Here is a 21,055-nt window from a genome sequence, read left to right as displayed (position 1 = left end):
CAAACCAGTTTTGCAGCCGCATCAATGAAAGCGGCCGTCGGAATGGAATTACTAGGCCAACCAGAACTCACGCACTAGTACAACTTTACACCGCTAATCATTCTTAATTTAATTATTAATGAAATTTCAGAAATCTGGAAAATTGTTAAAATTAATAATTTAATAGTGTCTTTTCAATATTATTTTTTGTTCTAAAATAAAGACATTCATAATTTTCCTATTTCCCTTCTCCATTTTTTATCAGTTTGAAAAATTATAAGTGGATAAAAGCCAACAGTTTATGGGTTCGTAACTCTTTCCCTCATAAGTCGTAAATACATCATTATAGTTTCTAGTGATTACCTAGTAGTTAAATTACCTGTATGGAAATTGGAAATTGAACATTGTTTAAAAACCTGTATACTTATAAATTAATTATCAGAAACATTAAAATAATAACCGATATGAGGACTTTTCAATGCTATCTTCAGATTAACCTGTTCTTGGTTATTAAAAAATTAAATACAGGTAATTTCTCTAACACAAAATGTTTAGTTGGTGTAAGTGTTGTAACAACTTAAATCAAACTATTTGGTTTTTCTTACGGGGACCATATTCGATTTTTGCATATTTGAAAAATCTTTTTTTTTCTGATCACATCTTATACAGACTACTCAAAAAAAAAGAAAACATCGTTTTTGAGACAAGTGTTGAAGAAAAATGCCAACAATTTTGTTTAACAAACGAAATTTTAATAGTTTAATTAAATATGCAAGCAGAACTTTTGAATTATTTCAAGTTAATCTCAGGAATGTCGTTTCCAAATGCAAAAAAGAATCAAAGCATATCAGGTTTTTCTGCACTTTGTCAATATCTAAACAGTCACTAACATTAGCTTTGGGAAAAATGTAACTGGTGAAAGAAGTACAGTGAATCCTCCCTTAACGGACACCTCCGAACAAAGGACACCTCTTCACAGCGGACATTTCTGTAGAAATGTAACAAAACCTATGTTAAAATTACCACCTCCCATTAGCGGACAATTAAAGGTTCCCCATCGGTGTCCGTTGTTGAGAGGTTTTACTGTAATACCTATCAGTTCATGATAAATTTTAATTTATTATAGATATTTCAGTTGACGCTTAAACCAAACTTATTGTGGTTTAAGAAATAATAATACTAATAATTTACAGCTTTCGTTATCCTTAAGAACGTCATATACAGGACGCTTAAAAACAAGCACAATTCTGTTGTATTGTTGAGAAATAGATTACGGCAAAAATCTTTAAAAAATTCCTAAAGTCATATTTAAAATAAACTCCAGCTGTAAAATTATTTTGTTAAACCGTCTTCAGTTTTCATTATTTCTCAATGTTTTTATGTTTTACACAAATAATAGTTCCCTAACAAAATGATGAATAATTATTTCTAAATCTACTATCAGTTATCAGTTTTTTGAATTAAAAAAAATCAAAATTTATCAAAAAATCAAAACGTGTAGTCACTTCTTCGGAAATCGATTTAAAAAATTATTCATTTTTATAAATTGTTAAACAACATTGTCACATGTCATTTATTTAAAATACGTTATTTACCTAGAACTTTAATTATATCATTTTTTTTAATATTTCTAGTATTATTTCTGCTTTTATAGGTATGTTTCTCTACCACATGCCATTGAGTTGGTGCGCCTGTTTTTGGGCACTCTGTATAACAATCAGTTAATTTTCTCAGCATGGCACTAAACTATCGTCTATTGTGTCCTAAAATATGTTAATTAATTGGAGACATTATCTCTTCCTAGAAAAAAGTACCTACTGACTTACGTAGGATCAAACCAATTATGGTATGATCACTTGTTAAATTGTAAGCAGAAACTGATTTACTGTTAATTTAAGACATTGTCTTTATGAAATTATCCCTGCAATCAAAGATCAACACTTTTAGCTGCAATAACAACACTTAGTCCAGTCGACATAGCACTCCTACTCATACAGACTGGATCTAATTATGTATGTATTAATACAGTTTATAGATTTTTTTGACCACAAGGAAACCAACATCATAAAATACCATACCACTATATGAATCAAGCCACATTTTGCTCGCATACTTTCCAGCGTTATACAACCACAAACATACTTAACTTCACCTACTCTAGCAAATAAAAGTCGTTTTAAATCAGTAGTAAATTGTTAACAATAATCCTCAAAGAGTATGGTAAAATAAATTTAAATGGAACCTGAAAGATCCTGAATTGTACTGTTAGGAAAAGAGTAATTCCATTGCATTTGACATGTCGATCACTAAAACTCGGACGACTATAATAATAAAATTTATATAACTTTGTTTGCAATTCTTTGGACAAGTGCCACGGCAGTGTGGACGTGATTGGAGTTTCTCATGGAGTTTCCTGTTTAGACTTCATCATATGTCGCACCAGCAAAACCCAAAACTCTCAAAAACGCAACTGTTCTGAAGGACTAATTTAATCGAAATTGCAAACGGCAGCCGGGCATAATTTATGTCCACCAACCGACAGCTCCAACTCAATAAAATTATGCAAATTTGGATCTGATCGCTGGCGATCACCGGACCTTTCCGAGTCATGGGGTCAGTGAGCCACCTTGACGGCCCATCTGGTCCCGACCGTCTCACACGGCCATAACAACTAAGTAATCACAGTTTTAGTTAGTTTGGAGTCCCATACGACCAAGTTAACGACAAAGCATTAAAATTTTGCAATCGTAACTACCCGCCGAACGTAAAACTGCATTCTACTTTATTTCTTGGCAGTTCGCGTTGCTCAATCTGAAGTGAGTGTGTTGTGTAGGTAACAATAGAGCAGTGCCCAAATCCATACACTTACACCTCAGCGTGGAATAGGATGTCGGGTCTGCGTTCCGCAGTCGTAAAGATATATTGCCTTTTAATGGGCTCTGTTTCCACCTGAATTCGTGTCGTAGATGTGCATTTTGGATTGCGAGCCAACCTCGTGACTTATAGCCGAGACCAGGGCTTTTTCATATTGGAAAACGCGAAACTAATTGACCGTTATGGCGTTGTAGGAACTGAGTGTAATTAGCGTTTCCGGATCAGACGGTATCGATGTCCAGTAAGATGAAATTTAATTAGAGACGGGGAAAAAACAGCAATATCATTAATCAAACCTGCAGCCAATTACTCGCGCGTTAATTTCAACAGAGACATATACCAGATATTAGTGGCCACTAACGTAACAATCTTTAATCACCGGAGAAAATTTATTCATAAGTTTGATCGAACAATCAATTACCACCACGCGGTTAAAAATTGTTTTGCTATAGTTGGCATCAACGATTTCACGACAATTTTTTACAGTCACCGTCATTTTTCTCTTGCTACTTTCTATGTCTCTACAAATTAATGTGTCTATTTTCACAAAAGCTTTTTAGCTAAAAAATCAATTGTATCAAGACATATACCTGATTAATTGATTAATTCGCTAATTCACTCACAAATCCTCCTATAGACAAAAGGTATTGCTACATTTTCTTCTAATTTTGGGAAATTTTTTTAAGGACTTGAAAATAGGTACATAACAATAAAATATGTCTTTCTCCTGCCTGTTTTCAGTACGCGTTAATTTTTTTACATTTTTGGTTAAAAAAATAATTTTCTATTTATTGATTCATTTATTTTATTTAAAATAATGAAATCACTCAAAATATTTTATTGCAAAAATGGTCGAACAGGTCAATTTTCTTAATGTCCTGTATTGTCTTTTTCAATTATTAATTTAATTTTTAGAACGAAATCATTACATTCCGAACCATATTTGGTTTCTTGGTCTTGATACATGGCATAATTTTCCTCAAAATGGAAGAACAACTCCAACAGATCAATTTCGTAATATGTTACATACTTAAAAGTGATTATACGAATAAATATAAGCGACAGAAAAATCAATTTCAAATTTGAATTTCGCACGAAAAAATAGGGACCGTCTTTTTTCCGAAGAAAAATACCAATAGAAACACGAATTTATTAAAATAAAAATCTCTTCAAAAAAAAACTAAAACGGGCTTCAAAATTGCATCTAGAATTCCCGAAAATATTAAGTACAACCTTTCGTGTCTAAGTGAGAGAAAAAACAATGAAAATTTGTTGGATAGTGTTAATTGTTTACCAATGTATTTTTATCGTTAATAAAATAACCTATTGAGGAAATTAAGTATCAAGTGTTCGCTAATGTAATAAACAAAATAATCTGTTTATTTACTGCGACCGTAAAAAGTGGTTAATCTTCCTTTTAGTTATTTGCAGGTGACATACATATAAATAATTAAGTATAAAGACGCAAAAAACTACTAACAAATCAGAAAACATGCCAAGCGGAAAATATTTATTGCTCTCAAATTTCACATCCGGAAAAGAACATTATTCTGACATTGTTGTAGACTGGAGACAATTATTTTTAGGACGTACGAAAGAAACATAAACGCCAGAACAAGCACGCAAATTTGAAGAAACAATTTGCTGCAAGCATCCAATTTTCATATTAACCGTGTTAAGAATGCTAGTGACACGTGATAATTTGAAGAGCGCCACTGAATTTCGCTGTTAAGAACAAGCAAAGTACAATCGTGCTTTATAGTTATAGTTGACAACAAAAGGTGGTATTAGACGTGCAAGTCTTAAACAAGAAACTTATCTCCGGTTATGTATTAAATTACGTGTCCTGTGTCTTGTAGGGAAGTTTATGCTCATCGTCTTGTTCGACACGTTGGACAAAACAATGCTTTTGTTGTGATATTTATAACGCAAAATTATGCACCTACTATCAGATTGACTTTTTGCTTTGTTGCACAAAGTCAGATCGTAAATGCACTTGATCAATTTCCATTTATATTTGATATTGTGTTATAAAAGGTTTTTACGAGCGCTTTTATGCTCATAGCTACGTTTAATTACCTGTATCTTTGGCAACTGCAGCACAAACGACAATAATTAACAAGCCTTAATCAAACCTTGTTAATATGTTTACTTCTTCGAGATTACTTCTCACCAAAGTCGCTCATACCAGCGACTATCTGTTTTCCCAGAAGTCTTCCCTTATTTCGGCGCAAGAATGAGTTGTACATATTTAATTTCAGATTTTTAATCTCATTCTCTTGCAATATAAAATTACATCCGTAACCATTCCTACAATCTACAACTGCACAATCACACAACATTAAACGTAGCTCCGCGCTATTAAATATAATAAATTTATGTTGGGAAAACAATTGTTTACAAAAGTATCACTGCTGTTCTTTCACTTCGGGGGAAGAACAAGCAAAATCATCTACCGGCATGAAATTTTCTATTTTTTATTCCATTAATATTAAAGAATAAAAGTAAAGTATCCAATTACACAATTATGACATCTCCAACTACCCGTTCGTATGAGATCTTATTGATGATGGTAATGACTGACGAGAGACATCAATATGTTTTATTGAAAAAGAATAGTCAACCACTTTTTGCAATAATAAATCGTATTTAACTTTTTTAAAAGCTCACACATCATTACTTATCCCTTATAAGTAAGTGGGATGTCTGGTTTTTACTAATGATCTCTTAATTACATTAAAAATTTAATAACATAATTAAAGCAATTAACAAATCAATAATCAAATTAACATATCATATTTAGCAGTTTAACCAATCAGCAAAATTTCATGATAACTGAGAACATGAGAGTGTCTTCATTCGGAGGAAGACCTGGAAAAAATCTCGTCTCCGGCTTAAATTAACATAGACGCGTGACTGATTTTAAAGTTTAAATTCAGGAACAAAAAGTTGATTACTGCCAATTTGTGATTAGTGCATAATTGCGACTCAATACACGTAAAGTAAATTAATGTAGTGCATAATGGAAAACATGTTTTCAACTTTTTAAGGTTTGTGCTTTATTCAATCAACAAATGAGAAAAGCAATAATATGACTTACATGACTCTTAATGACCCAATGAGAGGCATACGTGCAATTTAATTCATATAATGAAAGACACTTAACTGCTGCGGATATTTTATTACCTTCACAAAACAAATGCATTTTGTCAGATGCTAGTTGATAATCGTGATCATTACCGGCAAATAAGGCGGTTGCAGACGTTCTCGCCGGTTTTACTACAGCTAATATTCATAAATATTTGTTTTTACTTACACCTCTAATATGTAGTGTAGTGCCAATAAAAATATACTACTTGAAAGCAACATTCCTGCACCCTATGTGTCTCTCTTTTCAATTTGATTGAACATTTGCTTAATTAATTAAAATGAAAGCGTTCAGCAGTTTAACAGATGTGTTACCGAGGTGCAGATTAAGAAGCTAATTGCCCCTAAACACAAAACCGTCTAGTAAAGCAACCACCCGACCAGTGATTACATTACAACAAAAACACAATTTGTTAGCTTAACTGGGCCATAAGCAAGTTCTTACAGCAGCTTTAAAACAAACGACACTTTGCGTAATGCTAAAAACACCGTTTTAGTATTTCACCAGAGACACAATTAAACGAAATTATGACCGATGTGCTGGCCCTAAATAAATTTAGACGTCACATCCAAACAACAATAAGTGCAACTATACTACAGAATAATTAGCTGTGACTGTTGACTGATTAATAAAACAATAAATATTATGTGTCCATAAAATCGATAGCTTTGTTTTTGTAGGTATAACCAATGGTTTATTTACCGCAGCAACAAAAGAATTAAACATTAACTGGTGCATTAACATTAAACCGTTTTAGCAGTCAATAAAAATCTTTTATCACAATGTAATCTCCACGACTTTGAGAAAAAATGATTAAAAAGTACGATGTTATTATAAGATGAAATGAATCATTCATCAGCTTATCTCGCGAATAAAATGCGCCCTATTTAATATGTTATTGAAATAATAAAATTAATGAATTGTGGTGTCAAAAGATCAACAGTGTAATTGTTATTCGTGACAACAACAATGACACATTGTGTTATTATGTATGCCCACGTTCTTATCGATATTACACACAATAATTAATTAAAAATTTAATGTTTCCCGTTCTCTTACAAAAATCTGGGCGCTTCCGCCAGCTTCCACTTTTCAAGCTCCATTGAATTTTGCGAATGGACCACAAGGCCGCAGAATATTGTCAAATAAACATTACAATCTTTCTATAGCCGTTCCAGCCCTATATACTCAATCTATTTTGATAAAGCTGATTTCTTAGCGATGAGGCAACCGCCTGCTTCTAAAGCTTTCTAGTCGTAAAAAATACATAAAAGTCGATCTAGTAGAACGCATCGTAATGGCAAAGTTATATTGCCAGACTATTGCGCTGAAACTAGCAAGCTTTTCACTATTATCTATTCCATTTTACGTTTTATTTTAATACGCAGTCAACCGAAATATTATTTTCGGCATTGAAATTACTCGACCGGCAGTAAAACCCCTTAAACAATTCATATTTAGCCGGCGATCAGAATCAAAAAACAGAATGTCACCAGAAGCCTCTAACATAAAAACGTATTACAGTAGGTGGAAATGTTCTGTTAACAACTATAGTTTCGAAAATATTACTATTGTCTGTTGCCCCAAATTTGATTTGAATGTTTTTTGTATAATGTTCTTTGTATAAAGACGCAAAAATTTGGCAGAAAAAACTATTCACATATTTAATTTTCAGATATAATAGATCAGAAGCAGCAATAGCTAACGAATCAGTAGCAACAAAGCAGATCGTAAATAATTTATGTTTCTTTCTAGCACGAATAATTTCCAAAACGTAAAAAAATTAAAAAAAATCAGGCATAACTAAGTACAGTCACGATCAAAAAGAATGACACCCGAGCTGGATCTTGTATAATCTAGCTGGACAATTTGTAAACTAACCTGTTTGATGAAATTTATGACCTAAAAGATTTTAGTCGGACTTTTGCTCGGTCCGATTGGTAGAGGTGTCATTCTTTTTGATCGTCAATGTACCTACCTTTTAATTACATACAGAAAAGTAGAAAAAGTATTTGAATTTTCAGAAATTTTTTGTTGGTTATTTTTTTAAATAAAAATTAACAAAGATCTACAAAATTCTCTCAGAAGTGTCTCCTTGGGAATGCTTGTAACATATTTTGATTTGGATTTATATTTTCGACGACGCGTAACTTCATGCAACATTAGCTACGATCGAAGTGTTATAAACATTGCATATTTCCAACAATTACTTTAAAACCACCTTTTTCCTGCAATCTGGGGAAAAAAATTGAGGGATTTATTTATGTTCAGCCAATTTCTTAGTGGCAAATTCGCACCAACGAAGACCATAAACATCTGAATAAGTTTACGATTTGTTTTTTGTCCAAACGAATGTCGCTTGTTAATGATGTCGTTAAGTGAAGGCGATTCCCTGCGGTTTAAACTTTCAAATTTTATGTTTTCGAAAATAAATATATTTCTGTTTGGGCTAGACGAGTGATGGCTAAACACCAGATTACAAGATCGTTAAAAATATATCAAAGGATGCCGAATGGTAAAATATTTTACAAATGAATAAAATGTTGACAACTTCAAAGGAAATACACTCAAACAAGAACTAATCAAATTATGATAATTTCCGAAACTAATTCTGATTTATGGTTATTGGAAGCGTAAAAGCGACTTTTTCGATATCTTCCTCTTAATCGGCCAGTTCTGAGGGACTTATGGTTTACAGAAAATAAAGCATCTTTTTGGTGGCATTAAATCCTAAACGCCGGCCATCAATTCAACGATCGTGTATTACAAGACGACAAACACATTAGAACAAGCGTGATACTTTTGTTATATTTTATTTTGTGTTTTACGACCTCGTCTAAGGGTGGCGCAGGGGAGAAGTTGAGTTTCCTTAGTACAAACCATGAAAAGATATTAACGATCATAACTCACAGTTTCGACTAGTAATTCCTGATTCATGTATGCGAGACTTTTATGGTTGCATTTTTTCAAGTGTCTTTAGTCCCGTGACGTCATTTTATAGTCAGTAGGGTGAGAACCGGTCGTAAAACATCGACCGAACTCGCCGAATGAGGGATGAACGAAAATAAAGCGGACCTGATGTCGACAAAGACGCCCAAAATATTATCACTTTATACTTATGGACGATAAAAATTTACGACAAGTGTCACAGTTGGAAAAAAATTGGGCCAAAAGTCGTCTCGCGATTGTTTTAAGGCTGCTAATGACTTAATAAAATTAAGACAAGGGTGAAGGAGCCCGGAAAGCCAAGTCATTTGCGACTAAAGGCACACATTTTAAGGAAAAGTAAAGAGAAAGAGATTTGAACTACAATTTTTCTGTAATCTAAGGATTAGGTGCGTGAACCGTTATTTAATAATGTTACTCGGTTGAGCAACAGAACTTGCCATATTATTTAAGAATTAAATACATATTTAAAAAATAGAAAAAGAGTAATTAATAGCTTTGCTGACTTCACAACGTCCAGATTGGTTCTTGAATAAGTTAAACTGGAGGAACGCGAGTTAAATGCTACACCTGCTAACACTGATAAGACTTCAGATTCAGATATCAACATCAATTGAATGCTGCAGATAAGAGCCATCGATCAAATTAAGCGGCTGTATAATGTGCTAAACTGTTTCAATGGTAATGATATGTGATAACTTGAAGGATTTGAGATCAACTTTCTCAATCGGTTCTTAATTACAATTTATAATTTTTGTAACCTGATTTAATTCGTTACCATATCAAAAATGTTATGTCATATCCTGAAAGACCTTTCCAAGAAAGAAGGACTATTATTAACTTGATTAATAAATAGTGATGACAAGTTCACTATCCACTGCTATCCAAGAATGTAGAATTAATAATAGCACAAAGCGCCTTTCACGAAATATGCAACGATGTGATACTAACAACCTCACAAGTGTGTGTAGAACAACTAAATTAGTTGTACCATCTTAACAAAATTAATAATAATTGGTTAAGTGCTGGTCAGTAAAATGATCTTTTATTAGGTAGAACTGATACTTGACGAACCAGAACTGTCCTTCAATGAAATTTCCATTTACACTACTCTACGACGTTAATTCTGCATTTTACACTTTACAGAATTTTCATTTGCTATAATGCGGCCATTTGTAAGCGCGGAATCTGCTTGAAGGTAAAAGTTTTTATTACAAATTGAAGATTCTTTGACATGCACTTCTTGTAGCACAGCACACATTTTTTGAGCAAGACACACTAACGGACTGAAGGCATTAGCAGTATCATCCTATTGTCACAACTGATAGTAACATACATATTTAATTCAGCATAGTGTTTATGGGAGTATTTTATTACTAAAATTTTATAGGATCAATAACATTAAAGCAATTTCTGACATAACCGTATATTGTACACGTATTATGAATATCAAATTAAACATATTGGCATAAAAATTTTACGAGCACTTTTGCACTATTGCAGAAAAACAAAGCAATTTAAACGTGTGCCCTTTAGCAAAATGTGATTGATTCAATACCAAGTAACCACATGCAAACGTATCGACCGCTAAACTCAAGTGCATTTTTAAATAAAATTATGCTTAAAATTAAAGAAGTTACTTGGGATTCCCCCAGTTATTCATTCGTTTACAAACAAGCGGTTCAGAAATACATAAAGATAAAGTTAAACGAGTAACATAATCGTGAGTATATTTCAATTCCTAAGTAAGATAAGTCTGAGCTACGTCTATATGTAAAATAGTAGGAAGCAATTCCGTATATTATTAATGTCACTATAAATTTTACAGTTATCAATTATCTGAAATTGAAAAAAAGTTTTAGTAATAAATGTTAAAGTCAGCAGGTATGAATAAAACAATTGCTAATATATTTGCCAATAATTTAGATAAACTTTTATCAATCAAACATCAATTATACCCTCCCTAAACAGCTATCGGTGTTACAGGATTAGAGTTAATAGGGTTAAACAGATATTCAACACCCACAACCTCGGCACTTAATAAAATTTTACAGCGTACCACAAATAAGTGGTTTTATGGAAGACACACTTCATCACCTGTATAATTTAGTCAGTAAAGAAGAATTACGATTTCCCAAATTTAAAAAACCTAAATTGCTAACAAAACAGGAAAGCCAAAAAAGCCAAGACATGAGCGAATAACCACCCATTGGCAGATAATCTGCGTGCAGCTTATGTAGCGTGACCACTCGGTGTAATAGAACTATTTTTGCAACAAACCCAATAATTTTTCACAATTTACATACTTTTAACTTTGATTAAAATCCTAAATTGCTCTATTAATTTTTCCATTAAGGTTTTCGAGTTTCACACATTAAATTTTTTCCCAATTTAAGTGAGACGTAATTATTTAAAATGTAGCTTTAGATTTATATATTTTAAATTTTTTCGAGCTGTACTTTAAATATTTAGATCATTCTGGTGGGTGGCACCCACAAATTACTTTAGACTCAATTCCATCATATCACAAAAGTCTTTTGCAGCACGTTTAGAATGTTTCAAGCATGCACCCGAGCCATGGCACAGTTTTAGTGGATATGCGTGAGAAATAAGTCGCTAGACTAAATAATATCAATGTTGGCACAAGGTGACTTATCTCAACGGCAGCGATTTTATGTTGCATAAATATTTATCTAACAAAAGCAGCGCGGTATATAATCTCTTTAAAAATTAAATATCCGAGGAGAAATTGCAAATCTAGATAAGTTGTAATTAGTATCACTGAAACAATAAAGGATGTTTAGAAACGTTTTTATGACGTAAAAAGTTCAAGAAGTGTCGCTTCAGGTTATTTATATATTATTAAGTCTTGATTAAAGATTATGTGCGTTGGTTAATGGACACTAAGGTGAATTTAAACGTGGTTATGGTAATTTTAATAGCCGATCTGCAGGTGGTCATGTGGTCAAAAAAATAACTTCTTCAACACCATTACCTCTTCCTCTGTTTATAGAGAAGACATTTACAAGGAATAATAATAAGTTCGGGTAAAGTTAGGCCAGGTACTGACGTAATAACCTTTTCCCAGTTAAAAATTAATTCCCTTCTTGCATAAACTGAATTCTAAAGGGAGTAGAAATGGCTGCGGCTGTCATTAAGACATTCTGTCACACTTTAGACAATAGAAATGTAATTATGCTCATTCTGTATGGAGCATAAATCACTTGCTCATTAGTCTAGTTTTATTTTTGAGCAAGCTTTGCTTGGTTATTGTGGACTTTTTATGCAGTTTAAACGTTTTGCTTGAATTAGCAACCAAAATATCACAAGTGGCGCCAGATAATAACTTCTTGGAACAATGCATTCAAACGTTTAGCAAGAAATAATAATGTTCTAAATACGTATCCAATAACAAAGGCGAAAGCAGAAACAAAGTGGGAAAAGTCCATAGGCAGCGTTCTAGAATTTCAGTTTCATGATTTTATTACTCAGTATCACTAAAAAAACATACATAATTCTTTGAATGAATCAGACAGAACTGAGTAACGTAAGATAAATCCGCCAACACACAAAAGCTCTTTTCTAATACGTTAATAATTTTAAAAAATGTGTCAATTATCTTATCCCGGGAAACTCTTGTTCCATGGGTATATCCCATGTATTCCAATTACTGCTTTATCTTTTAGCTCAAGTCAAACTCGATTAAGTGCGATCCAAGATCAGTTAGCTTTAATTTCAATTTGACGGCTGAAACAATGAAGACCGTATCAAACAGAACGTACTAGTGATTAAACCAAAAAAGTTAAATTGCCACCACTTGCACGTAAAGCTACAAACTAACAATTTTATGAGGAAAATATTGAGCAGATTGTAAAATTCATATAAATTGGAATGAAATCGTTTATAAAATGTTGAAGATTCAATAAAATGTCATATATTTACCGCAAAATCCTGCTTCCCGAGAAAACAAACCCGCGATTTTTTTTTTTCGAATATTTTTATACAAATAGCGAAATTAATTTCCCTAAAAATGCACCGTCAATTGTAAATACAAATGTACGAGTAATTAAAAAGACCGTTATAGTATACTATAAGAAAAAAGTACCAAGGTCTGTCTAAAACAACACCGTTAGAACAACTTTCTTGAATAACGTTTGACAAATAAATACGATGATAACATGGAAAATTAAAAATTTTTAAAAAGTGTAAACATAAACCATCAACTAACAAAGATTTTAACAATAATCAGGCAACGATTGTACAAAATATAAGTGACGGTAAATTAAAAATTACTTTAGTCACCTTTTGTCCTAGAAACTAGGGACAGAAAAATTAAACCAATTAGACATACGACTTCTTAATAACTTGTCAACCTTTTAGTAAGAAACTGCAGTAATAATAAAAACATAATTGTTACATGTACTGCAATATTCATCAGGTTTTCTTTCCCTTCAAAGAAACAACAAAATATTCCATATATTATCATCAGCAATGTCACATACATTCGGCAAACACGTTAACTGCTACGACTACTCTACTTTTATTAATATTTATTTGAGACAACTTGTCCAAGTAGCTACTAACAACAACTGTTAACCGCTGTGAGTTTAGAATATTGGGAAATTATAATAAATACAGGCAAAAATGTAAAACAGCCGCACATGTGTGTGGAAAAAGTGAGCTTTTAAGCCACTCAGATAAATCTGTTTTCACGAACGGCTTTTTAGCGATTATAAATGCACTGTTACAATAAATCTGTCGCAATGGTGACACTTTAGTCTGGAAATGTTTACAAGAATAAGTTGTTCAACTTGACTTTTAATTTAACCGCCTCTAATACTCCATCAAACTCACTCTCTGTTACGAGGACGAATAGGCCTCGAAAAGTAGTTGTTACCTACCTGTTGATCTTTTGTGCGAAATGTCCTAGGTCTATAGAGGAGATAAAAAAAAATAAACGATATTATTTCATTTACTCCTCATTATCAGCATTAATTGATGTTCTACAAGACTTAAACGAACTTAATTATAAGGGATTTCTCAGTGAACAAGCAAGCAATAAGCATTACATTTTCATAAAATTCTGAGACTAATTTACGGGATCAATTTCATATATTAAATAATTAACGATGTATTTAATTACCTCTTGAATGAAAGTACCAAAGAAAAAAGGATGGCGTCGTCTGATTTTATTTAATAGAGACATCTGTAAATCAACTTTTTCTTCCCCGCATTTTCTAAATGCTGGATGAGACGTAAGCTCATTGATTTTTTCATAGACAATGTTAATGCACAATTTAGACACAAAAAAATTCAGATCGTCAAAATCGACTCAAATAAACATTGTTGCTTTCGTATAACTAAGCGTTTGTCGTCTGTGTAAAAAAATACATAAAAATTAAATTTTCATATTCCTTCTTACATTACTATTGTTACAAAAGTTAAATACAAAGTGAATAAGCACAATTCATAAACGTAATTTTGAAAGCCCACAAATAGTTCCAAAGAATACAATGCAAAAGGTTTTAATTATGCACATTTATTTAGTTTATGGCTTTAATATGCAGTAAAAATATAATCTTAATGGCAAACGCAACAGCGATTTGCGATTTTTCCCAATCTCTAAACATTGATGCAACTTTCGAGACGAATTTAGATACAGGAAACAACAACTCTGCATTAATGTCAAAAGTTCAAAACACTTAGAACACAAATTAGATTAGTAAATTGGAGATAACAAAATGATAATGTGTTCTTAAAATCTTTATTATTATAAAATATTTAAACAAAGAAAGGATTGTATTTATATGCAGAGATAACATTTACTCTTACCAATATTAAGGTAAAAATAAAGACATAATAAAAAGTACGAACTTATGACAGTGTAAAAAAATAGTTACACACTACACGTGCAGAATAAAATTAGTCAAATGACCCGTCATACATTAAGCGAACTATTTAAATTTAAAATTGATCATGTAATTGTAATTATCCAATTTTAAACGTCGAAAAAGGCACCATTATTCATTTTAATTACTGTGTTATAAAAGTTGCCACAATAATTAATAATTTGCGATGCCCTCCTAACATATAACCTTATTAAGATAGCAATATCAGAGAGCTTTTAATTTTTGCAGGAAAATTATATACAAATAAACTAACTTGTATACAAACCTTTCCTTATACCCACGAATGACTTCTAAGCAGTGGCCAAATTTGAGCACATGTTTACTATTTTAAGAACAAAAGTAATAGTAATTATTTCCTATTTTTTTATCAAAGAAATCACAAATATTGACCCAAGGAGATAAAACATTTTCCACTATCAGTAGTCAATGGCTTATCCACACGTGGTAGACTGATTCTAAGCAAATGAGCTTCCTGATGCTGAATTAAACATTCATTGATACTTTGTGTTAATGACTGATAGCGACTCGAATAAGTAGTTTCAGCCAATAGGACAAATGTTAATACTAAACTTATAGGTACTTGCATAAAGAGCGTTTTTCAATGTATAAATAAAATCCAATGCAGATTTAACAACAATATTTATTAAAAAAAAAAGTCCATTTTCGAAAGGCTTTAGTTTTAAATGCTTCAAAGTTGCAAATTATTCTCTATAAAATCACATAATGACATGCACGCTCAGTAAAAGAAGTTATGGTACCGAGCGTTTTAACTATTTACTCCGGAAAATCTTCGGTATAAGTTTAAAATTTATTAAAAAAAGAAAACATTGGTTTACAAACAATGTTATTAAAGTAGAAAATACATTTAACAAAAAAATCGTGCCATTAAAAATTTGTAACTCCAAAACCAAAAAGAATTTCAAAAAATTTTATACTCAAAAAAGACATTTGTAACTGACTTGACAACATACCGTTAGGAGTATTTTTTCGGAAAAAAAATAGTTCAGATAAAAAGCATTTGATTCCACAGTTTTGCAGGACCCTATGTATTTACGGCTAATTCCGAAATAATATTGAAATTTCGAAAGTTTGAAAAACGTATTCCCCTACTTTTCGCAGTAGAGTAATTCAAGAGAAACTCACAAATCTGAACGTAAAATGGGACTAGTATCGAAATTAAAAAAAAACAAGACCTGTTAAAAAAATATAGAAAACAGCGCAATTGAACGTAATTATTGATGAATATTTTTGTCGACTAGTGAATGAGCATTATGTCTCACAAATTACAAAAGGTATATGCTAGTACCTCAGACAAAGGCACCAATAATAATTATGCATAAATTACCTGCAGCCGTATCTGATCAATTAAAAGCTCACACAAATGACTTAGAAAGAGAAGTTGGACAGAAGCCGCTTAATTATCCTTAGCCATTTTCTACTAAGTGCTCCCAAATCTACTAGTATGAGTATAAGAATATTTTATGACTAAAAATAATCACTCTTGAATGCCCTATAATTGGTACAAATTGCACGCCAATTTATCAACTCCTGTTACAAATGAGACTATTATTACTAAAAATGTATAATTTCGCTAATGATTTTTTTATTCAAAATTATATGCATTGTTACAATTAGATAAAATTTTGAAACAAAAGCGCGGTAACAAGTGCGCGATAGGCGCACCCAAACAAACTGAGATATGATATAGAAAAAAAAAGAGACCACCTGTACTTTAACCAATAATAAAAATGAATAATCAATAGCTAATTTTATAGCCCAGCGGCATAATCACACCGGTTCCTGCAAAATTCCTGAAACCGGTACACTTTAATTAACGAAAGCTCGAGTTGTGCAGCATTCCTGCAAAGGACCTCGGCTTGCAAAATAAGCACGTGGCGAGTATTAATGCGCGCCTGCTTCTGTATGTAAAGTGTCAAGCGGGAGGATTTATCTCGTTTATCTCCCGGAATAACTTCCCACCCAAATCATCGACTTAGCATAGGACGACTCACCGATCGTCCCAATGTTGACGGAAGTGCTCGAGGGCACGGCAGGCACCGGAGTCATCTTCCGGATGGCGGGCGGCGGGTTGGAGCACTGCGAGGAGGCTGAGGAGTCGCAGTCCAGACTCCTCTCGATGGCGTGGATGGGCGAGGGGCTCTTGAGCGGCACCTGCATGATGGCGGGGTCGACGGCGCTGCCGCTCCGGAGCATGGCCTCGTCCTGGGCCTGGGCCCTCCGGAGCGCCGTCTGCATGGCCATCACCCTCTGGCGCTCGGTGGTCAGCCGGCACTTCTCGCACTTGCAGGTGCGGTACTTGCAGTAGCGCTTGTGGCCTTTGAGGGCGATCTTGAGGCGGTGGTTGCGGCAGCGGGCGCAGTTGGGGGGCGTCCTGGGGGAGGCGGACGTGCTGGAGGCGTTGACGTCCATCTTCGAGTCGAAGTCTTGGCTGTCGGAGGACATGTTACTCCATGGGGGCACTCACAGCAAGCACAGCACGGGCAGGCGAGCGCAACAGGTCCTCTTCGCGCGGGCCGTTTCGAGTGCGTTTACATATGCGTTATACAGTGCAACCTTGTCGCGGACTGTCAGTCTTGCATCGGCCAAGTGAAGTGAGTTGCATTGGCATGGCTTGGAGGGGGCAAAGGGTATATCATTTACGACTTGGGCGGTGGGGGAAATGCATGTGCGGAGTGCAGTTTAGAGCCGTGTTTTATGCCGTAATAACTCCGGGAAGTGAGTTTTGATGGCAGGTATTGCCAAGTAGTTTTGTTGCAATTTGGCGAATGCCATGCCGGTTATATTAGCCGTTTATGATATGATACTGTGTTCTATTTGTTATATTCGCGTGCATTGTTGTTTATGAGCAATGTTACGGCCGTGTTGCACTAGACTTGTGCCACCATTAAATCCTATATTGTCTTATTTAGATATTAAATTTTCGGAATTTAATATGTGACCTCACTCATTATTTCACTCTTGACGCCACTACGTCTTTAATTAAGAAGAAATTTGTCATATTTACTACTCATTATTTTATCATGCGTGGCTTGATATGAAAGATAAACGGCTCATAAATGCCAAGTAAAGAGCTTCTTTAGCTTTCTCTTGCTTCTATCACCCAGCTTTAGTGCAGATCAAAAAGATCCTTGTTTGGGTTCCTTTCGAATTTTTCATTTTTTAAGCGTAATTATTATCTTCCATTATAATTTTTTATGATCCACCTTTTGAAAAATGGCCAAGAAACATCATACTTTAACATGTGCTTGGCCAAGTCAAAAAACTATTGCTAACCACAGTTAAAAAATAAAATTGTTTGTCCAAGGATTTCTTTCAAAAAAATACGGTAAAAAATAGTAGTTTATGGTACAAGTAGCTAAAGCTGCTAAATACCCACTCAAAAAAAAGCGCACAAGACGCACATCGAGTGCTGCTATGCTCTATAAAGTCGGTAATATGCTAAAATGTAACCATCCACCACTGTGCCATAACACAAATACAGTGAGACCTCCTTTAATGAAACCTTCGAATAACGGAAACCTCTTCGCAACGGACATTTTTGTAGGAACGTAACAAAACTTCTAATAAAATTTTCCACCTCCTTCTCCACAACGGACAATTAAAGATTCCCCATCGGTGTCCCTTGTTGAAAAGTTTTACTGTATTATCTAATGTTTTATTATTTTGTTCGGGAATTTCGAACCAACGAACAGTCTCTCAACTTTAGGGTTACTATGGTAAAAACAAAATTTCGCTCAAAGGACGAGCTAAATTATTATAAACAGCTCTGTAAGAAAAAAATCGCTCCAATACAGATTAAAACAGTTTCTCAGTCGCAATAAATGCACACCTCAATAGCCAATACAATGAGTATAATCTGTAAAAAAAACAGTTCTTGTTGACAGCATGAATTTTCGCAGTAGGTAATTTGTTGATTTGCTTATTATGAGTTTTATTAGACGCTTTATTGTCGAGCTTGCGAAGATTATTGAATACGACAAGTCTAATAAAATAAATGTATATGCAATTTTTTCTATTTCGCCTTCAGTTTTTTCTATGAAAATATTAAAATTGAAGACCAAACAAATTTCGTATCAAATTTTTTTTTCTCTCACGATTTTCACGAACCGTTCAGTGAAGTAAAATATCAATGAAAATAAATTTCATTGAACGAGGACCGTGGACGTTTTTATGCACAAAAAGATCTAACATTTTCAATGATAAGTTTTTTGTCTTTACGCTGTTTACGTTCCGTAGTTTTTTCATTTTTTGAATGAATGTAAATGTACATATCTTATCAAAACATAGGCGGAGACGGATTTTCAGCTTCAACATATTTTTAATTTTAACTCAGAAATGACATGTTCTCGGCAAAAGTTGGAGAGACAAAAATTATTTCTTTTGACGAGATCTGGCTAAAATTTGTGAGCGCAATCCACAAATTGTAGGTAGGGAGTTTTTTATTCTACCAATATTTCGATTTATACCACCACTGATGGACTGTCAGTGTAAAAATGATTGAAAATGGTATCTAGTGATTGTTCTAAGTGTTAGGCAATTGTTATTATATTTAGGCGCCAAACATCCGTTCTTCGGACAATGGTTTTATTTGACATACTCTTTTTCACAGAAATGAAACTATGGTATTGGCAATATTTATGTAATTTTCGCAGAAAGCATTTAATGTATTTTAGGAACATAATTTCAACATTCAGTAAATAATAATAATTGAACCTCATACTGCTTAACTCCAATGCAATTTTGTAACAATGCTAAACATGTCGCGTGTGGTCCATTTATTCCAGTTTTTAATCGACAATTTGGCTTCTCTCGAAAACAATAATTTTACGGAATGAATATAGCCGCTGAAATTGCTACAATTACACCACTACCGGCTACCGGCATTGTGATTACATTCAATTATTAAAAGAACCTGTTTTTCAGTGTTCAATAAGAAAATAGTCAGGAGCGGATTAAAAATGATAAAATGGGAATAGGCACGTGCCTAGTATCCTCAAGGCTCGGGTGGTAACTAAATCCCCGATGAAAATTTGGGGACAAAGACGTAATTATAATGGTATTTGTAAACTTTGGCAGCAATTAAATAAGGAGTGGAAAATGTGCCAATTTTTAACTAAAGCTAAAAATTTACAACTTGCACCAACTTTTCTTCGCTTGGAATTTTTTGAGAACAATGCTTGAAATATAGCTGATTAAATAAACCTAAAAATTAACTTTATAACACGTCAGTAAATTGCTTGTTTGTTTTCACGTGGACTTTGGGTGTCACGTAAACATTTTCATTACTGCAAAGACATTTATACCTACGGGTGCTTGGTTTATGAGTTATGTACGTTATGGAACAACGAATACCACAAAACTAAAAAATATTCATTGTACGTTACCTACGTGGTAACTGTAAAACTTTTAGAAAATACAGGAGGTAATAATAAAAACAAATCCTTCAGAATGAATGATTTTGTACCAAAATACATGGTGCGTTTTAATAATAATAATTGTTTTAGCTCCACAGCTTCTTTTTCAGCAGGAAATTGGTTTTTTATCCATTGTTGAAACATGATATTTAGATGTAAGCGCAAACGTTGCGACAAGCTGTAGAATGTCGGGGAAATAAAACGTTGGTGATACGATTGTAAAAATAAAGAAGAAAGTTACATCTAACACTTCAAGTAGTTGTGTTGATAAAAACATGTATCTACCTATTATATTTAAATTAATTAAATTTTATCAGAACACAAAAATACTAATTGCAAAATGTAGGAAGTGCAATGTGAGTTTAATCGGGCATGACTTTGGAACATTGAAGGAATAAAATTGCCGGGATGGTTAATTGGTCATTTAACAATCGATGCATATGGCAGATCCGTAAACACATTTGAATAAATGCTGTTTGCGGTTATGTTATAATTTATGACACCAGTTGTAAAGTATTGGATTTTAATTTTTATGAGATTTTGTATTTTTTTAAATAATTTATGTTTTGTCTTTGCGTAAACATTTGATTTTCGTTTTATTCTAGCAAAATACATCATATTTTATATCTACGTGTAATGTATTAAACATACAAATGTGCTATTACAAATCTGAAAAACTATCAATCAAATTAGTATTGCTAATAATAATTTTTATTTAAGCAAATTAACACGACAATTATAAGCCACTTATTTACAGTTAACCG

The 21,055-nt window shown here is 33.2% G+C and overlaps 1 protein-coding gene across 4 annotated transcripts in view; it reads right to left on the bottom strand.

The window, feature by feature from the left end:
* The window catches only part of dsx (doublesex), a 32,090-nt gene extending 14,645 nt beyond the window's left edge, over positions 1-17,445 (bottom strand). For all 4 annotated transcript variants that reach the window (NM_001358612.1, NM_001358611.1, NM_001358613.1 and 1 more), the window contains exon 1: positions 16,869-17,445. In NM_001358612.1, the coding sequence (NP_001345541.1) occupies positions 16,869-17,319 (451 nt within the window). In that variant the 5' untranslated portion in view covers positions 17,320-17,445. The remainder of the gene's footprint in view (positions 1-16,868) is intronic.
* Between the last annotated feature and the right edge of the window lie 3,610 nt (positions 17,446-21,055).

Source organism: Tribolium castaneum, chromosome 3 (genome assembly GCF_031307605.1).
Source record: "Tribolium castaneum strain GA2 chromosome 3, icTriCast1.1, whole genome shotgun sequence".
Taxonomy (NCBI): domain Eukaryota; kingdom Metazoa; phylum Arthropoda; class Insecta; order Coleoptera; family Tenebrionidae; genus Tribolium; species Tribolium castaneum.
Note: the sequence above shows the minus strand (reverse complement) of the source record. Positions and strands in the feature narration are given on the sequence as shown.